The sequence below is a fragment of the Pezoporus occidentalis genome, unplaced genomic scaffold (assembly GCF_034315485.1).
Source record: "Pezoporus occidentalis ecotype Australia unplaced genomic scaffold, CSIRO_AGI_Poc_V1 ctg29, whole genome shotgun sequence".
NCBI classification, from domain to species: Eukaryota; Metazoa; Chordata; class Aves; order Psittaciformes; family Psittacidae; genus Pezoporus; species Pezoporus occidentalis.
In genome coordinates this window covers 6,402,563-6,419,614 of record NW_026914829.1, presented here as the reverse complement: position 1 = coordinate 6,419,614, position 17,052 = coordinate 6,402,563, and the positions used below count along the sequence as shown (strand labels likewise).

The window sequence follows — 17,052 nt, the reverse complement described above, 5'->3', positions numbered from 1 at the left end:
TCCATTGCGTATATTTATTTATATGCAACTATTTCATGTGGTTATTTTTGCATGAGAAATATTGAAAGTAGTTTTCCATGTGTTTGCTGTAAAATCTCCCTTTACTCAACACGAACATACTTATATTTCAAAAGTTCGTGTAACAGTAATTTTTCTCCTTTCATGCATATGCTTCTGTTAATACATCTCAACAGTTTCTTTTGTGCTATTAGGATATTTTTATATTTGACAAGCACATTATAAAATCTTGCCCTGACCTTATTGGTGTGTATTGATAGGAAGATTAATCATAGTTGATATTTTAAGAAAAAAAAGCCAACAAGTAGAATAAATTCAGGCAGGAAGTGTCAGGTCTACATAATCTCCTAGAACAGGATTTTCTAAAACAAGTAGTGTTGTCACTCAGTTACACTCAAATCAGGGAGTTCCATGAATATTCAGTGTAAAAACACCTGTATCAGATACTGTTTCTTCACTTAATATTAAAAAAAAAAAGTGAAAAAAGGCTAAGGAATAAGATCCAGAGATCGGCCAGAAGGATGTGTTAAGGAAGAGACTGAAGAACCTTCAGGCAGTTTCTGCCTTAATTAAAATAGTGTAAGAGGGAAGATAAGGTTTAAACATGAAGCTCCCTAAAAATCTCACAAATGAATCCTATGGCAGGGTCATGGAATAAGATCAAATTAAGCTGAAATGAAAAATTAATTAAGCTGAAAGAGGGTAGATTTTTATTAGATATTAGAAAAAAAATCTTTACTATGAAGGTGTTAAGGCGCTGGCACAGGTTGCCCAGAGAAGCAGTGGGTGCCCCATCCCTGGAAGTGTTCAAGGCCAGGCGGCATGGGGCTTTGAGCAACCTGGTCTAGTGGAGGGTGTCCCTGTCTATGGCAGGGGATTGGAACTGGACGAGCTTTAAGGTCCCTTCTAACCCAAACCATTACATGATTCTGTGATTGTAAAAATGAGGACATCTCTCGGCCTTCTTGAATATTTGGGGGTTTTTGCCCTTCTTCCGCTTTTGGCAGCACACAGGAAGGAATTCAGGTGTCCCAGGATAGAATTATTCTCATCTAACTGTTGGAAAATAATTCAGATGTAGATGTCTAAACTATATGTATCTGGACTTCCTTTAGAGTCGATGAGTGATAGATTTTTCTAGGACATAGCAGATTTGTCCTACTTTAGAAGCCTAATGTAGGGTGAGATGAATCATGCCCTAGAAGTATGTCAAAATTCTCCTTCCCATTTGGTTGAGAAAGAACTGCAGAATTTTGGAAGCCAGAGTAAATGATGTATAAGTCAATAGTATTAAATGTCAGGTGCCTACAGGAGTAAGTACTCTCGTATGAAACAGGCAATCAGAGATATGTGCTAAACTGATCAATCATCCAGCATCCTTATTAGGAAGATGACTGGGAATAAGTCAACAGGAATGAGGAACAAGAAAGTAAAAAAAAGAATAAAATTGCAACCAGACTACCAAGAAACTAAACTGCTTTCAAAAACTTCAGCTATTTATGGCCAGAGAACTGGGAAAAAAAAAAAAGCCAAAAGCAAGGAAAGATCTGTCCTTGCTCCTGAATTTTTGGTCCCTGTTGGAGTCCTCTGAAACTAAATAACAAATATTGCTGGGGGAGAAGTACGTGGCTTTGTAGAGTACATATGAATGGGGAGAAGTACATGGCTTTATTATCCTCAGAAGGAAATCCTGTCCTCCTGACTCAGCTGCCAAACTGTAGATGGCCAAAATAGGTGGCCTGGATGCCATCAGTAATGTAAAAAAAAAATGATGTTCCCATTTTCTTTTAGAGAGAATCACTCTAAAACAAGGAGGAGCATACTATGGAAGATGGAAATTGGGAAAATTTTGTAAAAGTTTTGGGATAATCATTTAATTTCAGTGTAGGCAAGCTCTGCAGTTACAACTGTGCTAGTGATGAACACCTCTACAAACAGCTGGGACACATCTGTCTGTGCTCCAGTGTTGTGCTCTGTTACTTGAAGATTTGAGTTCAAATCCATGAACTGAACATAACATTAGTGAAAAAGGTACGAGCTATTAGACTTTTCTCTGTCTCCATTTCTTCTTGCTATTGCACATGTATAAAGTTAAATATTCAATGGAGAGAAATCTGAATCTGGGTTGATACTCTAATCACTGGGCTATTGGGCACACTCTATATATATACCTCAATAACTATGTAATTACTTTGTATTAACAGCCTCAGGCTGAAGGACTGCTTAGAGACATTCATTCCTGAAAAAAAGAAAAACACACAGAAAGGGCTTTCCTTGAGAAAAAGTAATTGCCCCAAGTAAAGGCCGAGAAGAGATGATATTCTTTAAGGTAGCTCTCACTGCAGGGCCATTCATTATTCTAGACTCTCACTGTCCCAGGGAGCTTCAAGTTACTATCTTTGGTACTGAGAAATCTCTGCCTCCAGGCCCTTATTTGTAGAATGGGTTTAATATTTCCTAGTGAGCTTTCAGGGCTTTAGTGGGGATTAATTAATATTTGCACAGCATCTCACCAGAGTGAAAATGCTGAATAGTCACTAAATAATGTTATTAACACAATGATCCACTGCCTTAATTGGGAAAGGGTATCAAGGGGTAGGACTGATCTCAACTCTTTTACATTATTGATTCTATAAAAGACTATTCATTAGTTAGAACAGGCAGAAATACAATGGATTTCTTCAAAAGAAAGCTTACCCAGACATTCATAATCTGCTCTTAAGAATATATTTCATAGCTTTTCCGTTACCATTTATTTGTTAACAGAGTTCAGGGTGATAAGTATTGTCATGGTTACAAGATTCACACTCACACCAAAAATTCCCATTCTTTCATTAGGAATATCTCAGATAAGCAACCTGATAAAGGTAGGAGGGCATGGTGATAGGAGCAGGAAATCTGACATGCATGACTCGAGCAGCTCACCCTAAGTCTCATGGAAACTGGAGTTCTTAGAATTCCAAGCTTTCTTTCAGCTGGTGTTATAAAAATGAATAATGACTGTGTATTAGAAAGAAAATGTTATGAAACTACTCTTTTTTATGCAAGCTGGAAACTTCTGTCTAATTTACTTTAGGTGTATATAGGGTAAATCAGCAATTTGCTTTGGGTGTCAAAAACAAATAGTGCAATCTTAACAAGAAATATATGGGAAAAGTGCCATGTTCAAATAGCATTCAGATAGTAAAACAAACTTGTGAACAGGGAAGATGGGGTGAACTTTTCTTTAAATATAGATTTTAATAGGTAGTACATGCACAGAGTAAAAAGGGAAAAATAAATTATTGAAAATTATTTAAACTTCTTTTTATAGGTAAGAAAACATTTATTTTACACATGTTTAATACTTGGCAGCTTCTAATGTTATGCAAAGAGAATTCACACTAAAGGTTTTTTGTTTCAGTAAATTACTGCTTTCTTTTCAGGAAACGATATTGAGCTGGTGTTACAAAAAAGGTTAAAATCTATAAAATAGGTTGCAGTTACTAATAATGCTTATAATGTGCCCCAGTTGCAAAGTAAACTGTAAGGGTGTTTAAGGGCGGGTTACAAAATGTATTTTTATTTCACAGTTGATGCAGTTGATGCTTTTGATTAATTGGTACAGTTCAAGTGTCAGACAGTAACTTATGGTTATTCAATCACTGCTGATTGCATGATCAAGCCTTTATGACCTTATGTGTTTAAAGGAAGAAAGGATAGAGGCATTCTTGAAATAAGAAATAAATAAAGGCCTGACTTTCCCAGCTGTCTGTCATCCAGCCCTCCTCAGTGCAGTCAGTGTCTGAACACTTTGCATTTTTCATGGGATTTAACTTCATATAACAGGCACAACAGGAAATTTTCCCAAGGGCAGACAAGGGGTTGGCAGTGGGTGCTTGGTTCCCTCCCGTGCCAGATCCACCCAGAGCATCTAGGGATGGTTAAACAGCTGTAGACTTTGACTGAAGCTGGTGGGACTTCAGGCAGACACAGGGCTTGATCACAGAATAAACTGCTGCAGTGACACTTATCCCTTTAATTCGCAGGCACAGTAGCAAATACTTTATTTGAAATTCTTAGATGGGCATTATCCCACAGACTGTTTCCCTGCTTTCTGACCTAAACTCTTGGTGATACAGAGTTACTTTTATTCTTGTAATATGGGGAATTGAGGTAGGGAGTCTACAAGAGAGATCCACAAAGCTTTAAGCCAGTGAGGCAAGATCAGGGCTCTCCGTGGCCACTGTCATCACTTCCCATGGCCTTATCCTGGACCATACAAAAAAAAAAAAAATCATGGCTAGACAAGAAATCTTGACTGCAGATTTCCCAAATTAATCCTCTAACCAGAGGGTTATTTTTCTTCCATATAAGAATATGTAGACAGGCGGTTTGGTATGGAGATATAAGTCTTTTAAACTTAAAGGAGTTTTTAAATATGTGATGCCCCAAAATGTCACTGTTGCTTATTGTGACTAGACAGACAGATAGATGAATAAATAGTCCTTTTCTGTTAATTCCTTCATACCTCTAAATAATTCCACTCCACATCCTTCCTTTTCCTGTACCCAGAAACTAGTAAAAGTAGTGTAGAAGTTTACTGATGTGATGATTACGACCACAGAAAATGTTAATGAAATAATGGAGAATGTTTTTTGGAAAATAAATTTTGAAATTTAAATTCCTTTTAGTTATGCTTGAGAGCGTATTCTGTGAATTACTCTCAGTCATAGAACAAAAGAATATCCTATGGCCTAAAATCCCATAAAATCATGCTACCTATCCTGCATTTTAATTATAGGTTGTTGGCAACAAATGCTTACTAACAATCTGCAGACCAGAAGCTATTTCTAATAATTAAAAACCTCTTTATGTCAGGTAACTCTGCAAAAATCCCATTAGGCCCAAGGTCAGTTCACAAATAGGAGCATATATTTGTAAGGATGAAAGATTAAACAAATAGTTTATTTGTAATGAATTATTCATCCGTTTCTACTGCAGAATACAAAGAGGGTTAAGAACTTGTTACTTTGCCAAGGAAGAAATGGTTTTGTTCTAAATGATATGTGCATTATGACAGGGCTAAGGAGGCAAGTTCTGTTGCAAAGGAAATTTGTTTTTTCCAAACTGGGAAGCTTCATCCCATTGTTATATCACATTTGGACTACTAATTCCAGTGTCTGCACTGCAACCAATGAAAGACCTTTAATGAAAGGTGAAAAACAGCTTCGGTTAAGTTTCACATATGGGATGTAGGATGTTAGCAAAGGAGGGACATTTTTCTCTCTCTCTAATGCCCTAGTGACCTCTGTAACACTGGGTGCATGTTTTGCCCACAGTATTTACTTTCCCATAGAGTATGCAGCAGTTGCAGTGAAGATGAGAGACTGACTCATCTGACTGCTTTGCTGTGCCTGCCTTCTTCATCAACTGTCTTCAGTGTATGGTCTCCTTTCAAAAGGATAAAATGTGCAGCCTTTTAAATGTATTCCCATGACGGGCGTTTTAAATGGTGTGGTCTGCATTTACCAAGAAAAAAAGTTGCCATGCTCTACCTTCTTATTCCGTATAGGCTGCTTAGGCTCTATGCAGAGCAGTACAATTTGTATTGGCACAACGAGGGTAGTTGGCAGTACTTCCAGCATGGAGGTACATGAACATGGCTGTCTCCCACAGTGCTGGCCACGCAGGCCACTGATTCAGTTTGTCTTACTAAGGGAATTTGCACTAGTGTAACTAGTGCAGCAGGGTAAATACCAAGAAATAATGCAAATACAGCTCAGGTGAGTTCAGTTGTCAGCTTTCACCATGAATTTCTTATGCAATTCTGTTGTTTTTTTTCCATCTTTTTATAAAGTAATTTCTGTTTATAAAGAATCAGACAGCAGCACATCCTGTCTCAAAGAAGCCAAAGATATGGGTACTTACACGAACCACCACCTTGTCCCAGGAGCAGGGCTTGCAGTTTAAAGTCACTGCCACATGGAAAGACTGGGTGCTATTAGTTGGGGGAAAAGGCAATTAATATTTGCAATGTTTCTCACAGACCCAAAACAGAGCTCAGCCAGGCAGAAAAGAGACAGCATCCAGTCTGAGGGTTATGAAAAGAGGGAGATTTTCTGCCTGTTACTATGGCAACAGGTTTAAAAGGAAACTTGTCATCAGGCTACTATTTCTTCCTGCACCCCATAGGAAAACCAGGATGAGACCTCCTCCATCTCAGTGGGTTGAGCCGAGCAGAAAAGTTCACAATACAATGACAAAACAGCAAGAGGCAGCACCAAGGGAGTACAGCTGAGCAGATAATGATGAACTCCAAAAAGTAAAAGAAGTAATTGTTTTGGGTCAGACCAAGGCTGAAACTCTAAATTTTTTTGTGAATGAAAAGTTAACAAAAAACTGATGCTGAAGCAAACAGAAAATCAAATTATTTTCTTCAGTTCTGACAATTTAAAAGCTGTATTGAATTTTTTTTTTTAAGGGGATTTTGAAATAGAAAGGTGTTTTAGATTGACAATAGTGGCAATAATCAATGCTTTTGAGAATTAATGCTTTGAGTATTTCTTTCCCAGAAGAGCACTCCGTAAAATAAGCAAAATCTTTAAAATATATTGAGGCTTTAAAGAAATAATAAAAGGCAATTTAGAAGAAATGTATGATAGTTACTTTTGCTTGGATATAAAAACATTAGTTCTTGCAGTCCTCTCAGAATTACAGAGGATGGTGAACTTCATCTGTGATGTAGCATCATAAATAAAAGAGAAATTCAGAGGAATTGCAGAAACACTAAGCAAAAAAAAAAAACAAAATCATTCTAGGAAGTTCATAAATATCATCATAATTTCGTTTGTTTGATTTTCAATTAAGAATTAATGATTAGAAAAGAAACCCCAGAGATTTGGTAGTCCCATTTATGTGAATGTTTGGTCCATGTGGTTTGGATCCTTGGGGTTAAATCTTGGCCATTGCACTATCAATGGCAGTATTTCAGCAGAACTGATTTCATCCTTTCATGCCATCAACTGGGGAGCCTTCCAGTCTTCTGATACATTTATTCTGGTTGTGCATGAATAGTGCTTTCTGTAAAATACAGCCCTGACTAGAGGTGATCCTCCTCAAATGACACCAGGATTCATCGGTAAACTGACCAAGAACTTTTCTTAGCAAATGTTTAGAACTAACCCAAACCCCAGTGAAGTTAATGGGAGATCTGTCATTGTCACCAATGTGACAAGGATTTCCCTTTTATTCCAAGATGTGTAGATTCCTTAGGAATAGGTAGTACATTCCTTTAGGATGTACTACCTATTAATTTGGCTTTCTTTAATTACTGAGAAAATTGTTTGTTTTAATGACATCAACAGAAACTGATTGTCTCCCATATTTGAACTAGTAACTGCAAGGAGCAAAATTTTCTCCTTCAGAAAAAGAAGTCCATAAAGCCAGGCACAGTAAAGAACAAAAGAAGTTTAATGGTGCTGAGCTAGCTTTTCTTCTCTGTGTTTGGAAGCATTATAACCAATTTTCTTATAAGCAATTTTTTAATGATATTCACATAGTGAAGCCCTGGTTGACTCCATATAGCTGTATTTCTGCAGAAGAAAGCTTTTGTGCTGGTCAGTTTAGGTCAGTCTAATCCTGATACTTTATATTTTTTCAAAAACTTTGCATATCATACATACTCTGTGAAAAAATTTTAGTCATAAATCATTTAATGGACTTACCTCTGTCACAGCACTGTTGACAAGGTGTACAGTAGCAATGTACTTCAAACTTGAAAGCAACGTGAAGGTCTGTGTGCCATATACCAATCAATACTAGGACAGCATACACTTCAAGCCAATGGAAATTAATTTTTCACGATCCTGAGGACTCCCTGCATCCCTCCATTTAATCCCTGGAGCTTCTTGCAAATCCCATATCATCTCTCATATATTTCTGTCCTGTCCTTAGTTACAACAGGGGCACAAAATTGTGCCTCTCATGCTCCCCATACAGTCCAAGTGCTTTTCTTCCACCTGTAAGAAGTTTCCACATTTCCCCTTTATCACATAGGGCATGCTCAGTTTTCCATGGCAGGCAGTCAGTGCTGTAACCCTGCTTGAACACATCACTGATCACAGCTTTCCACAGTGATCACAGTTCTGTATGCTTTTCTTCCAGTATATTTGTACTATATGTCCTATGAAATTCAGTGCTCCCATCTCCTACCATATCACCTCAAAGATCCTGTTGTCATTCATCAACAGTTATTCTGCACTCATTTGACTATTTTCCCTTTTAGCTGATCATTCTTATTTACCTTAGAAATAAATCCCTTGGGATGTTGGATTGCAGGTCTACTAATATGTTTTTGAAAGACGGATGGAAAAAAAGTCAGAATTGGTGTGCTGAACAATATGATTAAGTGCCATCAAATATTTGCAGACATTTGCATCAGTGCTCTGAACCCTGGCTGTGTGGAGTGAATGGCAGCACTCCACGTGCTACTTACTTCTCCCTTTGGGTTTTCTGACTTTGCTCAGAATTGGTATGTTCTGGTCATTGATGCTGTTTTAGGAATATAATTTACATGTCCATTTTTATCTAACATGGGAGTTATAAAACCATCTTACCCTTAGTCATTATTCATCATGTGGTAACACTGAATTATCTTGGGCTGTCAAATCATTTTCCATGCTTTAGCATTAGACATGCGGCTCAGATTACCTAAATTTATGTAATTATGATGTATTTTTCTGCCTCAGAACAGCTTTCATTGTAATCAGGAGAGATAAATATGTATATGAAGGGTGCTATTCATCTGATATTTTTTAGGTATGTACTTCATGCCAGTTTCTCACACTCTGAAAAACTACATTCAGACAGCATATTTGTAACAATCTTTGGCCCATATTATTCTTGAAACCATATCTATATGTTGAAGAGTTCCATTTACATAGTATGAAACTATGATGGCAACACTTTAACTGTATGGATTGATCACATCCTGTAGCTCTGTTTAATCTACTAGTATAAACACAGCCACAGGTGCCTACCACAAGGACTGCTCAGGATCCTGAATAGAGAAGTATTTCATTTTCTAGCTTAAGTGTCAGAATAAGACCGGAATCGACATGCAGCTCATGGGTAGCATTTGACAACCTTGGGCATTTTAGAGTTTGGCTTTAGGTCCTCCTGCCTACTTCTCTCCTTTGGCTGTGCAGGGAGACTGGGTGTATAAAGCACCCTTGTTGCAATAGTCCTGAGAGAGCAAATATTACCTGTTTTGAGGGGAATATTTCCTCTCAGTGTTCAGTATTTCAAGTAAGCAGCCTAGATGTTAGAGAGGAGTTCACAGATAGGTGAATGTACTGCATGCAGTGCAAATGCATCAACCCAGTGTAACAGAAAATACAAGTCATCTTCTAAAGCTGGAGGTTAAAGTCAAGTGGTCACCCAATTCATAATTTTATGTAAATTTTATACAAGGGTGCTGTGCTATATAAATAGGTTGGAAATCTCAGGAGACCAGAACAACAGCTTAAGGCATTTCCAGAATTTCTTCCTTGCACTTGGCACATTAGTCGCTCCTCTTAATCCCTGGAAGTATTCTTTTTCAAGGTTAGACTGAAACAGAGAAAAATACTACAGCAAGTTAATGAGGAAACATTAGTGATCATCTAATGCTACTTACCACAGTCCTTGTGCAGACAATTAATTTTAATACTTAAAACTTACTTGCTTGATTGATATACTTGTTTTTACATTATTTAACATCTGTATTGGTTATAGGTTATACTGTATTTTTTTTATAGTGTGTTTCAACACTAGTTGAACTGTGTGAAACAGAACAAGGCAGCAGTCCTGTTTTCTATACCACATCTTTTTGAAAGCTGGATTAGGTATCTCTTTTCAGCAATGCATTTTGCTGGTTGCAGTAGTAGAAAAGAGCTATTTCTTTTCCAATGAAAAGAAACATCCACAGATGTTTCAGGTAGGTAAGCAGTTTACCAATGGGCTTATAAGGTTAAAGCAATTTAAGTTAATATTTCAGTAGAAAAAGAAGTGCTTTGCAATAAATAAATAAATAAATGAACAGATAAAAGCAAAAATCAGGCACCATTTAGTAGTTCCAGGAATTATTATTATGCTCTGAAAGCTTGTTTTCAATACATAACACACAATAAGACTTGTACAAAAAGATTGATGGAGATATGCACTCCTTTTGAATGTCAGAGAGGTTTCAAGTGGTTTTACAGATTTTCTTTAGCAGTGTGGTGGGTTGACCCTGGCTGGATGCCATGTGCCCACCAAAGCGCACCTTCCCTTCTTCCTGAGCTCAGCTTTACTCCTGAGCACTTTACCTTCTTCCCACCAGTGGTCCAGGAGGACGGGGAATGGGAGCTGTGGTCAGTTCATCACACGTTGTCTCTGACATTCCTTCCTCCTCACACTCTTCCCCTGTTTCAGCATGAGGTCCCTCCCATGGGAGACAGTCCTCCAGAAACTAAGAAAAAATGTGACCAGTCCCTTAAGACACAGGCAAATGGACATTTGCTTGGAGTAAGAGAGCAAATCTAGCATCAGAAAGTCCAGAAGGAAAAACAGGGGAAAAAAGCAGGAAAGGACATGGCATAACAGGAAGGGAGTTTAAATAGATAGGAAGGGATCCCATCTGTCAAGATTAAAGGTTGACATATCTGTACAGTAGGTTCTGAAAAGAAGAGGTTTAAGGGATTATCAGGATTTTGGAATTACTGGATTCTCTCTGACATAACAACCTACGTCTTGGTCTAGGTCCCCCCCCCAGTCTTCATGTATTATCTGGCTATCCACTGTACTATCTCATTATCCAAGTCAATGGAAAGATTTCATTTTTCTCTGATGAAACTTAAAAAAGCCATTCCTGTGCTCACATACATATTTGGGTTACATTTATTTGTTCTTCTGCCTCCCTCCAGTTCTTTGGTTCTGATGGTGGCACTCTCTTTAAGGGGCTAGACATTAATATTCTCAATTACTTTACTTTTTAGTGATCACTCTAAGAAAACTTAGGAGCTGCTGGGAAAAACAAAAAAAACAAACAAACAAACAAAAAAAAAGCAATAAACAAACCCACAAAAAACACCACTCCCAAAAAGCTTACACTTTCTTCTAGATATCATTAAAGGCTGTTTATGACTATGATAGTCCTGGGATAACGGTCGAACTTGATGATCTTAAAGGTCTTTTCCAATTTATTTGACTCTACGATTTTATGATCTTCAAGCCATAGACTAAAATTCCAGTCCAATCTGCCATTATTGCGTTAATCTGGTATTATTATACCAAAATCCTAAATTTATTCTTAAAGGGTTGAGAAAAAAACATTATTGTTGTAGCTCTATGAATTTTTATGAATCATCTGAGCTGCAGTCATTGACCATAGACACACTTTTACCTCCTTGCAAATGCTAGGAAAGCATGTTAGCTTAATTGAATTTTAAGCTAGCTCATTTTTCTTTGTGTTTCTGGCAGGCTAAGAGCTAGCACATGATCAATTACACTGGTCTGGTACTGTACCATAATTCATTCAGCCAAAGCTCAACTGTTTCTTTGAGCCCTGATACAGGCCTCCTGAAGAAAGTTAACTAAACAGTACAAAGCACAGGTGCCTTGATAAACTTATATATTATAATGCAAAATTTTGAAGATTTTCAGAGGGTTTGTAAGAAGAAGTGGTGGGCATAGGACTAGCCCGAGACGTAGAATAGGTTTGATGTCCCAAGCAGAGCCCAAACCTAATGAGAGTGATGAATTTAGATGATGCATGTGTAAGCAATCTGGGACTTTATCTACTATCACTTACTCTCTATGGCAGATTTAAGAGGGGGAAACTACTTTTGGAAAATGACCTCTCCTTAATTCAGTTTTTATTTTGATTATGTTTATTAAATGCCTATAGTAGTTTCTAGATACTGTGTTTTAAACAAAAAAAAAAAATCAGATATTCCACAAGGCACATAAAATGCTATAAGTCTGTGAAAGCAATGTTCAGAAAACTATTTTTCTGTAGTTGCACTGAGCTAGCATCACAGGGAGTCATGAGGGATGGAAAAGCTGTTGTTAGATTATCCATTGCAGTCCAATCAAATCATGATGTCTCATATTCCTAGGGATGTAACAGAATGAAAATGTTTAAAGCCTTCTGGGCTGTGTTTGATGCTGCGTGAAGCCTACAGAAGGGACTAGCAGTTGCATGCAAAGGAACTAATTTAAATGAGTTTCTTATTCCTGTGTGACTCTTTCTTTTGTTCTGGATCTCTGCCGTGCTGCCATGCTCTTATTTTTTTATTTTTTTTTTAATGCATTGGCAGGATGCAGTATGAGAGTTCCTTCATTCATAGGTACGCAAGATAGTGATGAAAAGCCCTGGGGTTGACTCTCATCATGCTGTCAGTTTGACGAAAGAGCCTCCTTCCACCTCCCTCTGGCTCATTCCACTGTGAAAATGAAAATCAGCAAATCCACAAGCACTTTGGAAAATGTTGCCTGTATTCAGTTTCCTTTTCTGTAAAAGGAGAATAGTGCCTTCCACATCTCCTGGGATTGTAAGAACTGATTCAGTAGTCTCAGTCAGATGCTTTGGGTACCCTTTATGGGAAGCACAGACAAAGTTCAACATATGGACCGTTATTAGTCCCCTGATAATATTTGGTAATATGCTGAGTTAAGTACCATTAATTACAGTGCTACTTATGTGTCTGAATCCCAATGCACTGTTATAATTTACTACCTTATCTATATACAGCTATACTTTTAATTGGATAATCAAAATTACGTTATTTAAAAAAAGCAGTTTATTTCCTTTTTGTAACTACATTTATGCAGATTATTATAGTCCAAGTAGTACAATAGACTGAGTAATCAATACTTACAAGTTTTTATTTTAATGTGAAAGTAGCCAAGAATTAAGTTAAAGAATGCAGGGTATAAAAAAAAAACACAAAACAAACAGAAGCAAAAAAGGAGATATGTACACACACATCAGTTTCACACCATGATAAAAACTGGAGGTGGGATCTGGACCTTTAAATCCATTTTTGACTTTTGTGTGGCAGAATTGTGCCTAGGATAAAGAATACTTTATTTCTTAATTTAATACTACATTCATTTTAAAGCATTATGTGGAGTTCTGTTGAAATTAGGATGCAATAAAATTATCTAAGCATCTTCCACCATAGGAAATTTAAAGCATTTAGGTTATAAGATTGCTGATGCTAAAGATTTGCAAGAAATGCAAGTCAACTTGCATTCTGTACTGAAGGTATCATGACATAAAACTTATTATTTGAATAAAAATAAAGAAATATGGGTATTGATTTGTTTAATGACCAACTCTATTGAGTTTTTACCAGCAGTAGGAATATGATTTAGGAGAGTTTTGTCATATGTTTAGAAAACCCTCAGAGTGCTGTTGGCTACTGTGTTATCCCTACAGGCTGGTCTCCAGTGTCCAGTTATGTTGTTATATATAACAAGCACATATGCTCTGGCTTCAATTCTAGTTGAAGCCTTCAACTTCCTTGTATTGAGCACCTGTGCAGGATTATTTAGATTCTTTAGAGCAAATTTGCGGAAAAACTCTACTAAGTGGGTTTTATAAACACTTACGCATCTGTCTGATCCTCTAAAAGATTGTCTTGCATCCTATTTCTTTGTCTGCTTCTGAAATGTTGCTTAAATAAGCCGAAATTGAAGAAGGAAAGTGAATATGAAAATCAAATTGAAGCATTTCTGGGTTTTTTAATTCTCTGTTTGTAGCATTTGACAGCTGCAAGGAATTAATTGTATGAGAGAGAAAAAAATCAAAGGCTTGAGTATCAAAATCTTTGCTTACAAACTACTATTACTTAGTAATCATGCTTGTTTAATAACCCCAGCTTGGAGCACATGATCCATAGGAACAAATAACTGAGTATATAAAAACCTGTAGCTTGTACCCAAAGATGGGGGGTTTATATCATGAATAATATAGAGTATTTAAATAAATATTTTGTATTTTGGACATAAGGAAGAAAAAACTGCCTAATAAGGACCTTAAACATATGGTATTATTGCTACTAGACTAAGAATAAATGATGTTCAATACTTCTGGACTAAGGATAAATGATGTTCAAATAATATGAAATGCTTATTCATGTTTAGTGATACAAAAATAAAACTTCATTTCAGCATGTTCATATTCTTTTTCTCTTTGCTGTTTATTATTTATGCTTATGAATAGTGAACTTGGGATCCTAAAGCTGAGATTCATTTAAGAAAATTAAGTTCAGTTTGTGTTACGAAAATGGCTCCATGGAGAAAGGTTTAACTTAAGATGCCCAACTTAGAAACCACAGAAATAGAAACTAGACCCATGTAACTTAAATGACTAACCACAAAGCTTGACATATGAATTCCAAATATCAAGTAATAAACAGAATACTTGAGTGTATCCGTTAAATGTATTCGAATACATTTTCATAATGAATAGCTTCATAAAATGTAGCACTCCTAGCAGACAATTTTGCAAACAGGAAGGAGGCTGCATTCACCCCATAATTTGCTTGTAGTGAGCAATTTTAACCAGTTTTACAATGGTGAATAAAATTCCATGAATGGTCAAACTTTCCATCAAGAACATAGAGAAAAAGTGATTAGTTTTGCAATATTCTTGGATTTTGTGAGTTAATCTTTTAATCAGACATATAACATAGGTTTTATGTGTTCTCCTGACAGACCAGCAGTACTCATGGTCACCTTCTCAGCACTTCAATGAAGAAAGATACTCTCCTGCTTCGAGGAATATGAAAGGATTATCTGGTAGTCGCAACCAACCACAGTTATGTTCAGCTCATACCTGTGGCTTAGCATCCCCTGAAGATTGTGAACACACCCACGACCATATTCACCATGGGCAGGAGCCAAGGCAATCCTATCTTCTCAGCCCCACGGAGAGCTGCCCGATGGACCACCATCGTTGCTCGCCACGCAGCTCCATTCATTCTGAATGCATGATGATGCCCATGGTAATGGGCGATCACATGTCAAGTAGCACTTTTCCCAGAATGCACTACAGCTCACATTACGACTCCAGAGACGACTGCGCCATGTCTCACGGTAACCCTAAGATTAACCGTATTCCTGCAAACCTTTTGGACCAATTTGAGAAACAGCTTCCTCTTCACCGGGATGGGTTTCACACTTTACAGTACCAGAGGACCTCAACAGCTGCGGAACAGCGCAGTGAGAGCCCGGGAAGAATACGCCATCTTGTTCATTCAGTCCAGAAACTTTTTACTAAATCTCATTCTCTGGAAGGATCATCCAAGGGCAACGTTAACGGAACAAAGGGAGACAGTCGAGGGGATGACCATCATCACGGGCACCATTCCAAGCACAGCAAAAGGAGTAAAAGTAAGGAGCGAAAACCAGAAAGCAAGCATAAATCTGGAATGAGCAGCTGGTGGAGCTCTGATGATAATTTGGACAGCGATAGCACTTACCGTACCCCTAGTGTGGTAAATAGGCACCATACAGATCATATATCCCATTGCTATCCTGAGGCACTCCAGGGGCATTTCGGGGATCTCTCATTGAAGACTTCCAAAAGTAACAATGATGTGAAGTGTTCAGCTTGTGAAGGGCTAGCTATGACCCCTGATGGTAAATATATGAAAAGGAGTTCTTGGTCCACGCTTACAGTAAGTCAGGCTAAAGAAGCATATCGCAAATCATCACTGAACTTAGATAAGCCTCTGGTTCATCAGGAAATCAAACCTTCCTTGAGGCCATGCCATTACCTTCAGGTAAGAGGAAGATTTTCTTAAGACTTGTAATGAAAAAGGATCACAGTTTATGCCATAGTTATCAAAAACAATACAAGGATAATCTGTGTATCTCTATGGCTCACCTAGTGCAGATATTCCATGAAAGTGAGAAAACTAACTTTTGTCTTTGTTTATAGAGACAGATTAAAAACTGTAAAACTGCTGTGATATAAATTAAAGTCAGTGGATGTGTTTTCATCTTTGGAGCTCACACTGAACATCTTGATAAAATCCATATGTCAAAGTAAAAAGGGGCAGTTCTCCCAGCAGTCTGCAGGCTAGAAAAAGTGTTTTGAATACATCTGTGTATGAGCAATCTTAAAAACAGGCTGTGTGGAATCCTGGTTTTGTGTTCTTTTATGGCTTTTGTCCATGTGTTTGTTAAATTACAGGAGAATGGGTTTGCTGGTTTATTCAGTTGCTTTATTGTGAGGATGGCTACTCACAAACTTCCTTTTAGTGACAGGGTCACCCAAGATCATATTGAACTGAGCCTGTTTGAGACCATACTATAAGCTATCCTTGTTAAAAGTTACATGGGTACTTTAGAGAGATAAATATTTCAGGCCTGGCACTCAGGACTATTTGTGGTGATGTTCAGCACACTTGTTTTCTCTAGCAGCAACCAAGATGCTCCCTCTTTCCCCTACATTTAAACTTATACCTGCTGCTTGCTGCCATTTGCTACTCTAAAGTCATACTAATTATGATGCTGCATCATGATCTGATTCATTAAGTGATATGGGTATAAAAATAGAGCTTCCAAAATACTTTTTATAGACATTTACATCGTTAATATGGCTTAGGTCCAGCACAGTGCCATGACAAGTGATGTTAGCATGTCAGAGTGTACAGAGAACTGCAGTGGGAGCAGAGCAGAAAGGAGTGAATAGCTGGGATGATAACATCTTCAGCAAGCTTTGCTGCTGGAAAAAAAACTGATATACAAATTTTCACTTAGGTATTTTTACCAAGTACAGCCTACAAAGCCCACATTGTTCTGAGTACCTCCTCTTTTATTTCTTTTTAAGGAACTTGTCATTATTCATCACTTAACTGATTCTCACATTAACATTGGAAGCCTCCACTTCAGATTTATGCATTTCAAGATTTTCAGTTCCGGCAGGATCTGCAGAAACCAGCACAGACTAGAGACAACTGTTGTAGTTATTGTGTAGGGTTCTCTCTCCTCTGAGCTATAGGGGTCCAATAGTAATGA

General features: G+C 37.5%; 1 protein-coding gene across 26 annotated transcripts in view; it reads left to right on the top strand.

The window, feature by feature from the left end:
• DLGAP2 (DLG associated protein 2) overlaps positions 1 to 17,052 on the top strand; it is a 463,300-nt gene that overhangs the window by 364,828 nt on the left and 81,420 nt on the right. For all 26 annotated transcript variants that reach the window (XM_062626232.1, XM_062626252.1, XM_062626227.1 and 23 more), the window contains one exon: positions 14,743 to 15,812. In XM_062626232.1, the coding sequence (XP_062482216.1) occupies positions 14,743 to 15,812 (1,070 nt within the window). The remainder of the gene's footprint in view (positions 1 to 14,742; positions 15,813 to 17,052) is intronic.